Raw genomic sequence first — 17,874 nt, 5'->3', positions numbered from 1 at the left:
TTGTAATCTCTCATTGGTAACAAATTTTTTGCTACATTCTCTAAAATAGCACTAGTTATTTAGGATATCTCTAATCTAACATTATTTTAATAATTTCCACCAAATTAACTTAAAACTTAATTAGAATTAATCATGGTTAACTCATTTCATTCCCTCCAAAAAATTATAGGTTGTGAAACCAACAACCCCTCTTTCCCCCTCAATTTTCTTCGTGTTTTCCTCTCACCCCCTTCCATCTCCTTGGACTTTTGTTTTTCCTGAATTTTTTATTCAATCTGATCCAATTTTAACCTGCTTTTATTCTTTAGCAGAAACTCGTGGAGTGATTCATTTTTCAGATTATCTTTTAGCCGGAATTTTGTTACCTAAGTTCGGCAATTTTGTTACCTAATAGCTGATTATTGTTGTGTTGGGCTTAGTGCATTTTCTTTTGGAGTATGTATGAAATAGCCTTGGGAAATCTACTGTTTTCTAATTTCTTTGCTCGGTTGAGCCTGTTGATGATTATCGAACATTGATGATAAAGTGTTCGGTTGATTCGTTTGCTTACTCATGTGTCCGGACCTGCTAATACATGTACTAGCTTTGGGACATTTGCAAAAGTATAATACTACCATAGAGAATTTTCCAATTGTTTTTATACCCAAAATTTGGGTGACGATTATAAGGCGGCCCTTCTTGTGTCAGGCCCTGTTCTTTAGAGCTGAACTGAATTGAACTGAACTAAACTGAATGCTCCTGAACTTAACTTAACTTAACAGAATATTACCGAAATAAATAATAAATAATAAATAATAACTAGTTAGTTACAAAATAATAATAAAAAATGTTAATTAATAACTAAATAATAATTAATAACTAAATAACTAAATAATAAATAATAATAATATGTAATTGATTACTAAATAATTATAATAAATGGTAAATATTAATATTAATAATAATAATTCATAATTAATAACTAATAACTAAATACTAGTAATTAATAACTAATAATCAGTAATTAATTAATAAAAATAATAATATATTATAAATAATAAATTATATTAATTAATAATAAATAATTATTTATAAATAATAATAATAATATAAATGTAAATAATAAGTAATATAATAATATAAATATAAATGATAAGTAATATAATATAAATAATAATATAAGTAATAATAATAATAATAATAATAATAATATTATTATTATAATTATTATTATTACTGTTATTATTATTATTATTATTATTGTTAAGTTAAATTGAATTGAATTAAACTGAATTAAACTGAAGTGAACTGAACTGGACTGAACTGAACTGAACTGGACTAAACTGAACTGAACTGAACTGCCAAATAAGTTCTGAAACTGAAATTAAGCCAAAAAGAACAGGGGCTCAGTTTAAAAACTTTTTCCCTACTATGGGGGTCACAAAATGAACATTGGGTGATGAATTGTTTGGTTACATCCTGACCACGGGACATGTCATAATTGTTACTCTGTAATTTTTTACGAAAACTACGCAGTAACATTTTTGTTGTCAGAAATTACCTTCAAAACTTTCACTTAACCTACCACTACCGGATATTGGATTTCAACCTACTTTTTATCTTTTAGTTCTCACTTTAAAAAAAAAAAAAATTAAGGAACAAATTAAAGTGGTCGGACTAGAGCTGAATCTTACCAAATTGAGTAAAATGAGAAATGGTATCCACCAATCTACAAACTACAAGGTATTAAGACTATTAACCATACCTAATAAAAAAGAAAGGGTATTCACCATCTACAAACTACAACTCTATATTTGGTGGAGTGAGAAAGACTTTGTGGTCTACTTGGAAGTATTTGGTGGTGGTTCTCAGTATGTGCTAAAGGTTTAACCGTGGAAAAGCAGGAACATCTAGGATACCTTTTTATGAACGATTATTTTGATTAGTTTCCTCTAAGGAAGTTGATGTCTTGCTCTAAGTGTTGGACAGTCTAAACCTTACGAGGAATTTTATATACAATTTGTTCCGAGTAAGATAAGTTTAAATCATATACGAAGAATATAGTTAGTAAGACGTATTATTGCCATGAAATCTGATAAATCTCGTAATTACCTTTGTTAATATGAATGTCAACTAACTTAGTTGGTTAAAGTTTTAAAGATTTGTTCAACATATGTGATCAAATCACGTCTACCTTGCAACAATCTTCTTTACACCTAAATAGTTATCAACCCTATTGATTCTTGCATAAACTATTTAAAATTATTGGCCATGCTATGAAAAATTGAATACTCGAGTGTATGATGTCAAAGTTCAAAGGTAACTTATCAACAACTCTCCCACCAACACGGCAACACCTCATGGATTCTTCTTTGACTTAACTTTCACTATTAAATTCATTATGTTATCTCTCTATTTGTAACCCAACACAAATAGTAACATTTATGCATTTGTAACATCGTTACACTCAGACTCAAATTTTTTTGTTTTCTTTCTTTAGTCAAATATAATCTTCAAAATGTGGACTACCTTTCTGTTATTCTGAATATTGACTAGACTAGAAATCGTGTGAATATGTAGGACACTAGGCCGGTACGGTATTAGCTAAAATGATGATCATTGGCTAATACATATTCAATCTTCTAAATAACTAAGTTAAACTAATTTTAGATTCGCAATTTAAAAAAAAAAAATTTATAGGTCTACTTTTGTGAGAAATAATCTTTTATGAAATTTCTGACAAATTCAGACCTTTTAAAAAAAATTGTGCGAAACATGGTTAGTTCATTTTCAGGGGTTGACCTTCCGGCGTTTATTATGACGTGTCGATTACGGGCGTTTTTTTTTCTTGGAAAATTTGCCAAAACAAACGTTTTATATGTTTGACTTTGCGAGAAATAGCCTTTTATAATTTTTTGGCAATTTCTAACCGTAATTTTTTTATTGTTTTTTGCGAGAAACAACATTTGAAATATTTTATTGGAAGATGATTTTATTTTATTGTGTTAAAATCATTCAAGATTCACATGGAAGTCATAAAGGAACTGAACTTATTATTTTGTTTTGATTGCCTCTCTTATGTTTATCATGACCTTCCTCTTGTTCCTTTGCCCTCTTCTTTTTGCTAGTCCTACCAACCATGTTCATGTAAGTAGGAGGAAGAGGTTCTGGGTAAGGTGTAACTTCCCACTAGTTATGACCTTACATGAATGTAAATATATAAGCACAAACCTTGGCATATGTTTGTATATGGTATGCATGGTGAATTAAGTTCTCATTATCATGTTTTACTTTCTCTTGTGGGTGCATGTCATGACACGTCAACAAGGAATACTCATGGAATTACACGTATCTAGCATGTAGCAGAAACATACCTTTATTTCCAAATTAAACAAATGTGTCTTTTTCATGATCAACTTTAAATTTATGTAAGTCTACTTGGTTAATCAATTATGCTACTCACTTCTACTAGACCCCTATGAATTAGATTATCTTAATTACATATAGCATTATGATCCCGTCAAAGCTCTTCAGCCCTTCCCTTTTGCTAAAACCCTTTGCATAGTATACCATCCTCCTAATCCAACTTACCCATTAACTAGATGATTGGTTTTCTCTTGCATCCCTTTAACATATTATTGGAATTCTTATAGCAATCTTTGAGAAGCATATTAGAGTTATGTATTCCTTGATCTCTGACATGTTGGAATTCCTTCTAACTAGTTTTAGGCCTCAACATTAATTCTACTTATTATCTAAATGTAAGATTATAATGATGTTAGCTAGCACGACAATTAAAAAAAAAAATCACAATAAAAGGTAACAAAGGTTGTTTGTTGCAAAAACAATAAAAATAATAAGGTACTACGTATGAAATTGCCAAATTTAGAAAAATATAAAAGATTTTTTTTCTCGCAAAGTCAAACATATAAAAGGCCTATTTTGACAAATTTTCCAATTAAAAAAAAGCACGTGAACGACACGCCACAGTCAGAGGCGTCCATATATATATGGTCCTATAAGGGTCTAAAGGAACCCCGGTTTTATTTTTATAAAAAATGGTTAAACTGATTTTGAGGTAATTAATTGCACTTAAAATAATTAATATATGTGTAATTAACTTACAATAATGATAATGAAATATACCTGTAGCAAAATGGTTGCTTATTGATAATGCTACATAGGTTGTTTTGGTTCGAAAAATCCTAAGAGGACATTGAATATGAATTTTTTCGTCTTTTACTTGTCATTTGTTAATTCTCTAAATTCTTCACTTTTTTTCCTTTTTCCCTAACAAGTCGTATTTTCTTCATCAGTTTACTTTAAAAAAAAAATGGTTGTTTCTATAAGATTCATGATTTTGCTTTTACAGAAACAAAAATTATAGTGTTATTTTTCTTCAAAAAGATTTTTTTTAAAATTTCCATAAGATTTTCTTCTAGTAATGTTTTTTGTACTCCATTTTTATAGACTTATAATTGCATGTTTCTTTGAACTTTTTTAGAGGCTTATTTAATTATTTCGTATATAATAGCATAATGCCCAATAAGTGTTGAGAATCCTTTTTTTATTAGTGTCTCTGTGTGTTATTTATTTAGTGGCAATAATTGTAATAAAGTAAATCTCCATGAAAACTCTATTTTTCCATTTTAAATTGAAATCGCACCAAGTTATTGTTATAATTTGGACAAGGTATTGAGTTTTATTGTTATGAAACCCAAAATTAAAGTTCTTTATTATGGCGTTTATAATATTTTGACTACTTGCCTTTCAACGTACTTTAACCCCCTACAAGGAGGAAAATGAGAAAGTATCAGCGCGTTTTCTGTCAGGCGGCCTGACGGCCACGCGCCTGTCAGTCCGCTGACTCCCCCACGCGCGCGTGGGCTTCACGCGCCACATAAATACGAAATCTCATATTTCTTTCTCTCCCTTCCTCCTTCCTCCTTCCTCCTTCCTTCTTCACAACAGCGACATCCTTTCTCAAACCCTAATCTAATTTTGCGAAATTATTCAGCTTGCTCCGCCGCAATCGCCGCCAACAACTTTCAGATCCGGCATGGGCGACGGCGGCTATGAGCAATTTCAACCACCAATACCGATATTTCCGCCACAATCACCGCCGACAACTTTCAAATCAGACATGGCCGACGGCTTTCAACCACCACCACCATTATTTCCGCCACAATTTCAACAACCAACACAGATGTTTCCGCCACAATTTCAACCACCGAGTTTTCAACCTCGCCACCTTCAACATTCTCCTCGATTTCTAACACCACCGAATTTTCAACCTCGCCACCTTCAACATCCTCGATTTCTACCACCACCGATTTTTCAACCTCGCGACTGTCATCCTCCTCCTCGTTTTCAACCTCCTGCGCGATTTGATAACCCTAACCAAAGCGACCTACATCCTCCTCCTCGATTTCAACCTCCTGCCCGTTTTGATAACCATTATCAAAGCGATCTTCATCCTCCTTCTCGATTTCAACCTTCTGCGCAATTTGATAACCCTAATCAAAGGGCTTTTACAACATTGCAGCAAGTAACTACTGAAACAAGTTCTGGAACAAAGGAAAACACATCTGAAACAAGTTCTGCAACAACAGGAGAAACAACATCAGCTTATTTTTCAGGTTTTAAAATTAATTTAATGAATATAGTTAACTAATTGATTACTTGTCGTAACTAATTAGATTGTGCAATTAACTAAGCGGCAAAAAAACTAAACAAATCGGTTAACTAATTGCTTTGAAAGAATCACTAACTGGTCAAAATAGTTAACTAATTGGATAATAAACTAAATAATATATAAAGGAACTTTTAATTTAAATAAATCACTGATTTCTTTAAGAACTTAACTAAATAATATCAATACTAAACTAATTTTTTTTAAAGCTACTTTTCAAATTTCATTTTTCACTAAGTTAACCATTACCATCAATTAGGTAACCTTTTCCACCAAATAGTTAACTTTTTGAAGCAACTAGTTAACCTTTTCCACCAAATAGTTAACTTTTTGAAGCAATTAGTTAACTTTTATCATCAATTAGTTAACTTTTATCATCAATTAGTTAACTTGTACCATCAATTAATTAAGTTGTTCCCTTAATTAGTTAACTTGTACCATCAATTAGTTAAGTTGTTCCCTTAATTAGTTAACTTTTATCATCAATTAGTTAACTTGTTCTCTCAATTAGTTCAATTGGTTAACTAATTTCCTGAATTATGTAACTAATTAGTTTCTTTTGTTAATTATTACTTTTGTTCATTTTACAGGTTCAAAAGATATTTGGAACGATTTAACAGAGGATGATATTAGAGGACCTTTGACTGGATATACTGGCACTGTAGATGAACTATATGAACTTTATGACAAACATTCAATACTTCTTGGATTTTCAATAAGAAAAAACACATTAAGGAGAGATCAAAAAACGGGAGAGATAAAGGAAAGATACTTTTGTTGTTCAAAGGAAGGAAAGAGAAAGGAAAACACAAAGAACACAAAGAAAGAAGAAGCAACTGTATCAAGTGAGAGCAAACAGAAAGAGCAGTCAAAGAACGCAAGGCAGCAAAACCTTACTAGAACAGGGTGCAACGCATCTATACGATTGAAGTTACAAAAGGATGGAAAGTTTATAGTCTTTCATCATGTTATAGAACACAATCATGCCTTAACAAGAGAGTCACTGCAAAACTTTGAAAGGTACAAAACAAAATACAAGTAATTAGTTAACCATTAAATATATTTAGTTAGGCTTTGACATTAATTACTTAAGCGTTTAAATAATTTTGTTTTAATAATAAACTAGATCAAACAGTTACTTACCTTTTTTCCATCAATTACTTAACTTTTTTCATAAATTAGTTAACCTTTTCCATGCATTAGTTAACTTTTTAAAACATTTAGTTAACGTTTTGCATCAATTAGTTTACTTTTTACCTCAATTACTTACTTCCTAAAACCATAAATTAACTTTTTCATCAATTAGTTAACTTTTTCAATCAATTAGTTACGTTTTTGCATGAATTAGGTAACTTTTATTTTAATAATATATTAGTTATTTACCTTTTACAACAAATAGTTAACTTTTTGCATATATTAGTTAACTTTTTACAACAATTAGTTAACGTTTTGCATCATTTCCAGATCACAAAGAAAAATTGATGAAGAAAAGGGAAAAGTAATTGAAGGACTCACACTATCAGGAATAACACCAGCAGATTCCTATAGATATATGTGTAATGAAGCTGGCGACGCAAGGGTGGTTGGACACACATTAGTTGACCACATGAATTTCACAAGTAGATTGAAAATGAAAAGACTAGAAGGAAAAGATACACAAGCAGTTGTGAACATGTTAATTAAGAGAGGAGAAGAAGATCCAAACTTTTATTTTCGAGTAAAGGTGAACGAGGCAAACCAAGTAATAAGCATGTTTTGGAGGGATGGAATGATGCAAGAAGATTATGACGTATATGGTGATGTCTGTGTCTTTGACACAACTTTCAGAACAAACAAATACAATTTAGTTTGTGCGCCATTTTTAGGTGTCAACAACCATTGGAGTAATGTGATGTTTGGTTGTGCTTTTATTGCTGATGAGAAGACACACACTTTTGTGTGGCTATTGGAAACATTTCTGGACTCTATGGGAGGCAAAGCACCTATAACTATCTTTACAGATCAAGATCAAGCAATGGCAAATGCTATTGAACAAGTAAGAGTGTATTAACTATTTGGGTTTTATAGTTAACTAATTGCTAAAAATTGTTAACTATTTGCTACTGGTCTTTAACTAATGAGTTGAAAAGTTTAACTAAATTGATATCCATTCATCAGTTACTTTTTCCATCAATTAGTTATCCTATTACATACATTAGTTATCTTTTTGAATCAATTAGTTAACTTTTGCAATGAATTAGATAAGTTTTTGCATGAACTAGTTAACTTTTGTTTTAATAATATATTAGTTACCTTTTTGCATGAATTAGTTAACTTTTTGCATGAATTAGTTAACTTTTTGCATCATTTTCAGATTCCTAACTAATACAAAATTCTGTTCCGACTTAACTATATAGTTTAAATTCTTAACTAATACATCATTCATCAAAAAAATTGCAGGTATTTCCTAATACAAGACATAGATTATGCTTATGGCACTTACAAAAGAATGCCGTGTCAAGATTTGGAGACTTAAAAGCTGACAATACATTCAAAGACACATTCAAGAAGTGCTTATATCGTTGTTACAATGAAGAAGAATTTGAAACCACTTGGTTTGACATGATTACTAAGTATAACCTTCAAGATCATGATTGGTTTACAAATCTCTATACAATAAAAGAAAAATGGTGTACAGCTTTGAACAAAGATTTTTTCTCAGCTGCAATATTGTCTTCACAAAGGTAAATGCTTAAATAAAAGAAGTCCACTAATTATTTTAATGCTAAACTAATTGCTCAGAATAATTCACTAATTGCTATGAATACTTCACTAATTACTATGAATACTTCACTAATTGCTTTGAATACTTCACAATGTTTAACTAATTGTTTCATCTACTTAACTAATTCCTTTGCCTGCTTAACTAATTAATCAGAAAGATTAACTAATTAAACAAAATGTTTAACTAAATGTTTCACCTTCTTAACTAGTTCCTTTGTTTGCTTAACTAATTCCTGTACCTGCTTAACTAATTAAATAGAATGTTTAACTAATTCAATCTTGTTACACAGGAGTGAGAGCACTAACAATGCAATTGGATTTAAAGGGAACAAATCACTTCACTAACAGAATTCTTTCACATTTTTGGAGCAACAGTGGATCGTTGGAGATATCAAGAAGATCAAAATGAATATGATTGTGGAAATGCTTTGCCTAAATCTGATTTTCCAATGGTCGGAATGATAAAACATGCGGCAAATGTTTACACACTTACATTGTTTAGAGATTTTGAAAAAGAATTCAAGTATGCAATGGGTTGCATCTCAAATGTCAACTACATCAATGGAAATTTCTTTGGTTACAAAGTGCAACATGAATCTTGGCCTGAACATACTGCCCATTATGTAGCATTTGATCCAACAACAAATTCCATTAAATGCACTTGTAGGAACTTCGAAGAATCAGGTTAGTTAATGCTCTTAACTAATTGCATTTTTACATACACTATCAATTAGTGAACTTTTTCTATCAATTAGTGAACTTTTTCTATCAATTAGTTAGTTTTTTCCATGAATTAGTTATACTATTAAGTTACCTAGTTTTGTATTCACTTCAGTTAGTTTGTTGTACAATTAGTTAACTTTATTCATCAATTAGTTTACTTGTACCATCTATTAATTAATTTTTTCATCAATTAGTTAACTTTTTCTAACAATTAGTGAACTTTTACTATCAATTAGTTAGCCTTTTCCATGAATTAGTTATACTATTAACGTACCTAGTTTTGTATTCACTTCAGTTAATTTGTTGTACAATTAGTTAACTTTATTCATCAATTAGTTTACTTGTACCATCTACTAATTAATTTTTTCATCACTTAGTTAACTTTTTCTATCAATTAGTGAACTTTTTCTATCAATTAGTTAGCCTTTTCCATGAATTAGTTATACTATTAAGGTACCTAGTTTTGTATTCACTTCAGTTAGTTTGTTGTACAATTAGTTAACTTTATTCATCAATTAGTTTACTTGTACCATTTACTAATTAATTTTTTCATCACTTAGTTAACTTTTTCTATCAATTCGTGAACTTTTTCTATCAATTAGTTAACTTTTTTCATCAATTAGTTAATATTTTGATGTCACAATATGCATGATGGCTATGTTTCCATATTTACACTAATATAAACCTGGTCCAAGCTAACTTAGCGTGGACCAGGGCAACGGAGTAATTTGTATGGGCAACATATGTAACTGTCACGTGACAGTTATTTTGTGATTTTAAATAGTAACTATATACGTATAACAGTAACTATGTGTTTTAAAGAGTTACTATGTGTTTTGTAGAGTTTCAATGCGATTTGTGTCTAACCCACTTTATATACGTTTTAAACTTTTTTATTTTTCAAAATTTCAGATCTACATTCTGTTCATTCTCTTTCATTTTCTCTCTCTTCATTTTCTCTCTATGCTTTTCAAAATTTAGCCCAAATTTCTAGGTTTTGTTCGATTTTCTTCGTAATTATCTTATAATTTTTATAATTTTATCTATTAGATGAGGAAAAATTGGAGGAAGTAGTAGATCAAGAAGGAGGTTCGTCGTTGCCGAAATCGAATCGAAGAATTTGCGCTCGCCTACAAATCTTCGCAAGAATTTTTAGAGATCACATCTCGGTTTGTTGTTTTTTAAAGAATTTTAAGTCTATTTTTATTTAAAATTGAAAATATTTGTTGTTTTGAAGAAATTAATGTTTGTGTTTTACCGAAATATCACTTTCACTTCGCGAATTTGATCAGTGACTTCACGATTTTAAATAGTAACTATATGAGTAATACAATAACTATATGGTTTAAAGAGGTACTATGTAATTTTAATGGTTACTATATGTGTACAATAGTTACTATATTATTTTAATGGTTACTATATGTGTACAATAGTTATTATTTTGTTGAGTGATTTGAAATGTTTGTTGTTTTGTTGAAATAAGGGTTAGTGTTTCACATAGTTAGTATATAAATGATATAGTCACCTTTAATTTATGTTGCGAAATAGTGTTTTAATATCACTGGAATGTTCATTGTGTTTATGTTAGTAGTAGTTTTTAGAGTAACTATATTTTTTTAAAAGTTACTATTACTTTAAAACAGTAACTATGTGTTTAAAATAATCACTATATTTTTTAGAAAGTTATTATAAGTTTAAAACAGTAACTATGTGTTTAAGATAGTTATTATGTTATGAACAGTTTATAGTGACTTTTTGATAAATAATAGTTACTATACGATTACATTATGTACTATGTTATTTAGAGTATGTTTTTGTCCGATTCTTAGATAGTGACTATATGATTATAATGGTTACTATATGTGTACAATAGTTACTATATTATAATAATAGTCACTATATGTTTTATATAGATACTATATGGTTTATATAGTTACTATATATTTGAAATAGGTACTATGTTTATTTTATCATGATTTGTTATCATTATGTTCTTTTTATATTCATAATTTTTTGTTCTCTGTGTTATTAATAATAAGAGTGACTATATTATTATGACAGTAACTATATGACTATAACAATAACTATATCTGCAGTTTTGCGAGTATCTTACCATCATTAAATCTAAGAGTTACTATATGATGTATAATATAAACTATATGTTCAAAATAGTTACTATGTTACTTTTTCATATTTAAATGTTAAATTATTAACTTAGTTTATATGCTATTGATTCAGAAATACAAAGATGATGCATCCATAATTGAAGTCGTGCAAAGAATAACTTCTACAAGGAAAACAAAAGTAGGAGAAAAAGAAGAAGAAAATCCCGACAACAATGAAAACCAAGGACGTGGTAGAGGAAGGAAGGATGTGCGTGAAAGTGGCGATTAATATATTTTTTAGTTCAAAAATCATTTGAGTTTAATGTGATTTATTTAATAGATGCAAATAATTAGAATGTCATAGCTTAAAACAACCAACTATGTAGTTAATGTTTTTCTTAATTATTGTCCAAGAGTTATAATTCCTCTTTTTTATTTAGTAACTATACGATATATAATAGTAACTATATAATAGAAAAAAGTTACTATATTACCTCTAAAGCATCAATATCGTATTGTTTATCTTATAATATAGTAATTGTTCTATAGTTATTTTTTTATATGATATAGTTACTCTTTGGATTGAATAGTTATTCTTATCGAAATGGCTATATTTTTTTTTCATAGTTACAATTATGAAGATATAGTTACTTTACAGAACATATAGTTTCTAATTTTTTATATTATATTGTTTATTTTATAATATACTTCGTAGTAACTGTTCTACAGTTAAAATTACTTTTTATATGATATAGTTACTCTTTGGATAGAATAGTTATTCTTATCGAAATGACTATATTATTATTTTTTCATAGTTACTATTATGAATACATAGTTACGTTACAGAACATATAGTTACTCTTTAGGTAAAATATTTATGATCCATGCTCCACCACTGCTAATTTACGAAAATACCCTGGTCCATGCTAATTATAGCGTGGACCGGGTCCATGCAAGTGGGATTGATGTTTCCATGCAATACGAGTTCTACATATACATTCTATTGTCAACATTCCAGAGCAATACATTTCAAAAAGGTGGACAAAGTTTGCAAAAAGTGAAGTATGGAAGAGAATGGAACATAGAGAAGATAATGGAACAGAAAAGAGAAAAATTACTCCATGGCGTTATGAGATGGCAAGAAATTTGTACAACTTGGTTATTAAATGTCAAGGGAGTGATGCAGCTAAAAAGGTTTTTAATAACTATTATTTAACTAATACATAACAAAAAATACTAAATACTTCAAGAGTCTAACTAGTTTGCTTTAAATCTTAACTAATAGGTGCTTAAAGAGGCTTATGCTCATGCTAACGAAAGCATAAATAAGGTTCTAGAAAAAGAAAAAGCAGCAGAAAAGGAGGCAGCACAAAAGGCACAAGACGATGTTGAAGCACAACAAACCACAATCAACATAGCACCGTCTACATCATCATCATCATCAAATGCACCACAAATAATAGTTGAAAATCCACCACTAGTGAAGACAAAAGGAAGAAGTAAAAGAAAAAAAGGATACTTTGAGATAAGGACATCGTCAACAGCACCTACAGAATTTGGAACTTTTACACCAAAAGAACAATTTTTTTTAGTGACATTGGATTGAATTTAGTGTTTATCAAATTAGTTAACTTGTACCAGCAATTAGTTAACTTGTTCCCTCAATTAGTTAACTTCTTCCCTCAATTATTTAATATTGTTAACCTTACAATGCATTAGTTAACCTTTTCCATCAATTAGTTAAATTTTTTCAGAAATTAGTTAGCTTTTTCCATCAATTAGTTAACTTTTTTCAGAAATTAGTTAACTTTTTCCATCAATTAGTTAACTTTTTCATCAATTAATTAGTTTACCTTTTGCATCCATTAAGCTTTTAACAATAATTAGTTAACTTTTTCCATCTATTAGTTAACTTGTCCCATCAATTAGTTATCTTTTTCATCAATTAGTTATTGTTTTAACTTTTTAACAACTTTTTCTATCAAGTAGTTAATCAATTTAGGTAACTTTTTACTGCAATTAGTTAACTTTTTACTACAATTAGTTAACTTTTTACAGCAATTAGTTAACTTTTTACAGCAATTAGTTAACTTCTTCCCTCAATTATTTAATATTGTTAACCTTACAATGCATTAGTTAACCTTTTCCATCAATTAGTTAACTTTTTTCAGCAATTAGTTAACTTTTTCTATCAATTAGTTAACTTTTTCCATCAATTAGTTACCTTTCTATAAAAATTATTTAACTTGTTCCCTCAATTAGTTAACTTTTTTCATCAATTAGTTAACTTGTTCCCTCAATTAGTTAACTAATTGATTTCATTTTCAAAAGTCAAGTTACTGTAATTATTGTTGACGTCACAATATGCAGGATGACTATGTTTAACTAATATTGTTAACCTAAAATTAGTTAACTTTTTGCATCAATTAGTTGAACTTACCACTCTTTAGTTAACCTTTACCATCAATTAATTAACCTTTTCCACCAAATAGTTAACTTTTTGCATCAATTAGTTAACTATTTTCATTAATAAGTTTTAACTAATTGAATTTGATATTTCACTAATTGAATTTAATGCTTAACTAATATATTGAATTAGATTGACTGACTGACTTATGAAATATACCAAGTAAATAATTCAAAATAAGCTCCCTCAATTAGTTAACGTTTTCCCTCAAATAGTTACCTTTTTGTAAAAATTAGTTAACTTTTATCATCAATTAGTTACCTTTTTCTAAAAATTAGTTAACTTTTATCATCAATAAGTTAACTTGTACCATCTATTAATTAACTTGTTCCCTCAATTAGTTAACTTTTTCATCAATTAGTTAACTTGTACCATCTATTTATGCTTAACTAATTGTTGTAAATAGTTAACTTTTTGCAGCAAAAAGTTAACTAATTGCTGTAAAAAGTTAACTAATTGTAGTAAAAAGTTAACTAATTGCAGTAAAAGTTACCTAAATTGATTAACTACTTGATTGAAAAAGTTGTTAAAAAGTTAAAACAATAACTAATTGATGAAAAAGATAACTAATTGATGGGACAAGTTAACTAATAGATGGAAAAAGTTAAATAATTATTGTTAAAAGCTTAATGGATGCAAAAGGTAAACTAATTAATGTAAAAAGTAAACTAACTGAAAAAAGGTTAACTATTTGAAGTAATAAGTTAACTAATTGAACAAGTGGGATTTCCTTAGGGGGGACTACACCCCGAAATAACGATCTTTGGAGATAAATTATCTCCAAAAATAGAACACAGCCACCAACCTTGTCATTTTTGACACTCGCTCTCCACCTCTCGACAGCAAACCCAAGCTGGTTTAACACGTATTTACACCAATTTTGTTTCACAATCTGTGAAACATCCTCAACAGCCTTCAAAACCTTGATGTCTAACAACCGGTTAGACGTAGGAGCCAAAAATACACCTATAAAAACAATAAGATAATTACAGAAATCAATAAGATAATAGGTTAACTAATTCATAAAAATAGTTCACTAATTAATGTAAAAAGTTAACTAAATGATGAAGAAAGTTAACTAAATGTAAAATAGGTTAACTGATTGATGAAAACAGTAACTAATGGATAAAAAAGGTAAACTAATTATTAAAATGAACTAATTAATGAAAAAAGAAGAATAATTAATAAAAAAAAGGTAAACTAATTAATGTAAATAGTGAACTATATACTTGCTGTTAAAGGTAAATAACTTGAGCATAATTAATTTAGAAATTTTTACCTAAAACATATACCACAAAGGCACGTTTAAAATCATCTCCACATTCATCTGTTTTCAAAAAAGATTCCAACTCCGTCAAGGTGGGTGCCTGAACAGTTGGTTTCTTGTGGAACTTCTCATTCCATCTTTGAATCATTTCATGGTTGGCATCTTCTTCAACCCGCTTTCTTGGCGTTTCTTGAACATCAAAATCCTTGTTCCATGGCAAGCCAAAGACGTCCTAGACATCATAATCATATAACTGAACATTTTGTGTTTCTCCAAACTGGAGCATATGACCAACACAATTAAAATGTTGAAGCAGCCATGGAACAAGGCGTGTGTTGACTTCATGAAGTCGAACACTCAACAAACCACCAAAACCAATCTCTTTAATGGCTTTCACTTTGTTTTCATTCTTCTTTATAGAATTAAGAAGATTAATCAACACCTCTGGTCTACAATTTAGTTTGTAACCCCTACACAAAACAAAAGAATTTAATTAATGAAAATATTTAACTAATTGCTTAAGAAGTTAACTAATTGAAGAAAAAGGTTAACTATTTAATGAAATAGGTTAACTAACTGCAAAAAACTTCATTATTCATGCAATAGGTTAACTAATTGATGAAATAGGTTAACTAATTAATGGAAAAAGTTAACTAATTGCAGTCAAAAGTTAACTAATTATTGAGTTAACTAATTGCAGTCAAAAGTTAACTAATTAATGTAAAAGGTTAACTAATTAGTGAAAAAGTTAACTAATTAGTGGAAAGATTCTTTTTAAAAAAAGGTTAACTAATTACTGAAAAATATTTAACTAATTGTGTTTAAAGGTTAACTAATTATTTTAATTACATAACTACTTCATATAGGTAAAATAATTTGTTTCAAAGCAAAAGTAATTAATTAAAAAATAAATAACAAATAGTCATACCTATCCAACTAATTAAACAGTGATAAATAACAGTTACAAAGATAGGTTAACTAATTGAAGAAAAAGGTTAACTATTTAATGAAATAGGTTAACTAACTGAAAAAAACTTCACTAATCATGCAATAGGTTAACTAATTGATGAAATAGGTTAACTAATTAATGGAAAAATTTAACTATTTGCAGTCAAAAGTAAACTAATTATTGAGTTAACTAATTGCAGTCAAAAGTTAACTAATTAATGGAAAAGGTTAACTAATTAGTGAAAAAAGTTAACTAATTAGTGGAAAGATTCTTTTTAAAAAATGTTAACTAATTACTGAAAAATATTTAACTAATTGCAGTCAAAAGTTAACTAAATTATGCAAAAAGTTCACTAAATGTAAAATAAGTTATGATAATTGCAAAATCAATTTTTAAATAGTCATACCTATCCAACTAATTAAACAGTGATAAATAACAGTTACAAAGATAGGAGTTATACCTATCCAACTCTACAACTTCCCCGCCATCTTCCGTATATTCTACTTTAACTTTCGACTTCTTTGGCCCCCTTCCAATTTTCCTCTCATCTGCACTCAGCTTTGGACTAGCTGGAATATCTTCAGTCGGCCTTGAACTGCCTTCAACATCTTGACTCGACTTCCCAACATCGTGATAATCCGATTTTTTGTTTGCATTTTTTGACCTCATTATGTGAACTGAAACTATAAATGAATGTAGTTCAATATATTTCAATGCGCAAATAAAAAGAATGTGTAATGAACATAAGCAGTATAAATAGCAATAAAAACAAAACAATTTCATTGTATAACTAATTGCTTTGAATGTTTCACTAACAGGTTAAAATAGTTAACTAATTGGATTATGCAATTAACTAATTGGTCAAAAAAGTGAACTAATTGCTCAAGAAAGTTTGAAATTAAATAAATTAACTAATTCGTTTAATACTTGATTTATGAATGTCAGAATATGACTAATTGCTTTGAAAGAATAACTAATTGGTAAAAATAATTAACTAATTGATTAAAAAACTAACTATTTATCAGCGAACTTTTAATTGAACAAATTGAACAAAAACACCAAAACAAACTTCAAATTATGAACAAATTGAACAAAAAGAAGGAAAAAGGACAAGAAGCTTCAAAAATATTGTCGAAAATGAAGAACAACCAAAAGTATCACAAATCACAATTACAAAACCCTAAATCACAACCAAAAACAGTAAGAAACAAAAACGAACTTCAAATGATAACAAAATTGAACAAAAAGAAGAAAAAATGACAACAAAACTTCAAAAATATTGTCGAAAATGAAGAGCAACCGAAATTATCACAAATCACAATTACAAAACCCTAAATCAAAACCAAAAACAGTAAGAAACAAAACGAACATCAAATGATGACAAAATTGAACAAAAAGTAGATGAAAATAGAAAGAACTTACCGAAACTTGAAGTAAATCGGAAAATATCACAATCACACCTTCAAAACCCTAAATCGAACGAAAAAAGAGAGGATAAATCAGTAAGAACTACACACGAACAAAGAAAAACAAGTGAAAATGCAAAAAACTTACAGAAATTGAAGAAATCGAAGAGAAGACAAAGAGTAGAAGCTTTCTCTCTCCTGAAATGGAAGAACTCGGCGGTTTCTCTCTCTAAAAGTGAACAGTGATTTGGAAATGGGCAAAAACGTGGGAAAGAAAACCTTTTATACTAAACCCGATTCGGATTTGACCCGCGTCCTGACCCGCGTCACGACCCGCGCCGCCACGTCACCCGTCTGACGCTGTCAGTCCGTCTTATTCAAATTTTTGTAAGAAAGTATAAAGCAAGTCATATATATATATATATATATATATATATATATATATATATATATATATATATATATATATATAACTTCTGATAATTCATATAAAATAAAATCAAACAAAATAAGTTTAACCAAA

General features: G+C 29.0%; 3 protein-coding genes and 1 long non-coding RNA gene across 4 annotated transcripts; 3 read left to right on the top strand and 1 right to left on the bottom strand.

Annotated features, from left to right (window-relative positions):
* The first annotated feature begins 5,122 nt into the window (after positions 1-5,122).
* Positions 5,123-9,123, top strand: LOC130461388 (protein FAR1-RELATED SEQUENCE 5-like). Its single transcript, XM_056829476.1, has 5 exons — positions 5,123-5,618; positions 6,262-6,691; positions 7,136-7,706; positions 8,111-8,394; positions 8,760-9,123. The coding sequence occupies exons 1-5, from the start codon at positions 5,123-5,125 to the stop codon at positions 9,121-9,123; spliced, it is 2,145 nt and encodes a 714-aa protein (XP_056685454.1).
* A 707-nt stretch (positions 9,124-9,830) lies between these two features.
* Positions 9,831-11,766, top strand: LOC130461083 (uncharacterized). Its single transcript, XR_008921404.1, has 2 exons — positions 9,831-10,326; positions 11,396-11,766. It is a non-coding gene; the product is annotated as an uncharacterized lncRNA (long non-coding RNA).
* Positions 11,767-12,261: 495 nt separating this feature from the next.
* Positions 12,262-13,266, top strand: LOC130462082 (uncharacterized). The gene is made up of 2 exons (XM_056830439.1): positions 12,262-12,456; positions 12,548-13,266. Exons 1-2 carry the CDS (start codon positions 12,337-12,339, stop codon positions 12,866-12,868), a joined length of 441 nt encoding a protein of 146 aa, XP_056686417.1. The 5' UTR covers positions 12,262-12,336; the 3' UTR covers positions 12,869-13,266.
* Positions 13,267-14,397: 1,131 nt separating this feature from the next.
* Positions 14,398-15,320, bottom strand: LOC130461387 (uncharacterized). Its single transcript, XM_056829475.1, has 3 exons — positions 15,009-15,320; positions 14,488-14,695; positions 14,398-14,401 (listed from the first exon to the last, which is right to left on the bottom strand). Exons 1-3 carry the CDS (start codon positions 15,142-15,144, stop codon positions 14,398-14,400), a joined length of 348 nt encoding a protein of 115 aa, XP_056685453.1. The 5' UTR covers positions 15,145-15,320.
* Positions 15,321-17,874: the final 2,554 nt, after the last annotated feature.

This window comes from Spinacia oleracea, chromosome 5 (genome assembly GCF_020520425.1).
Source record: "Spinacia oleracea cultivar Varoflay chromosome 5, BTI_SOV_V1, whole genome shotgun sequence".
Taxonomy (NCBI): Eukaryota; Viridiplantae; Streptophyta; class Magnoliopsida; order Caryophyllales; family Amaranthaceae; genus Spinacia; species Spinacia oleracea.
Note: the sequence above shows the minus strand (reverse complement) of the source record. Positions and strands in the feature narration are given on the sequence as shown.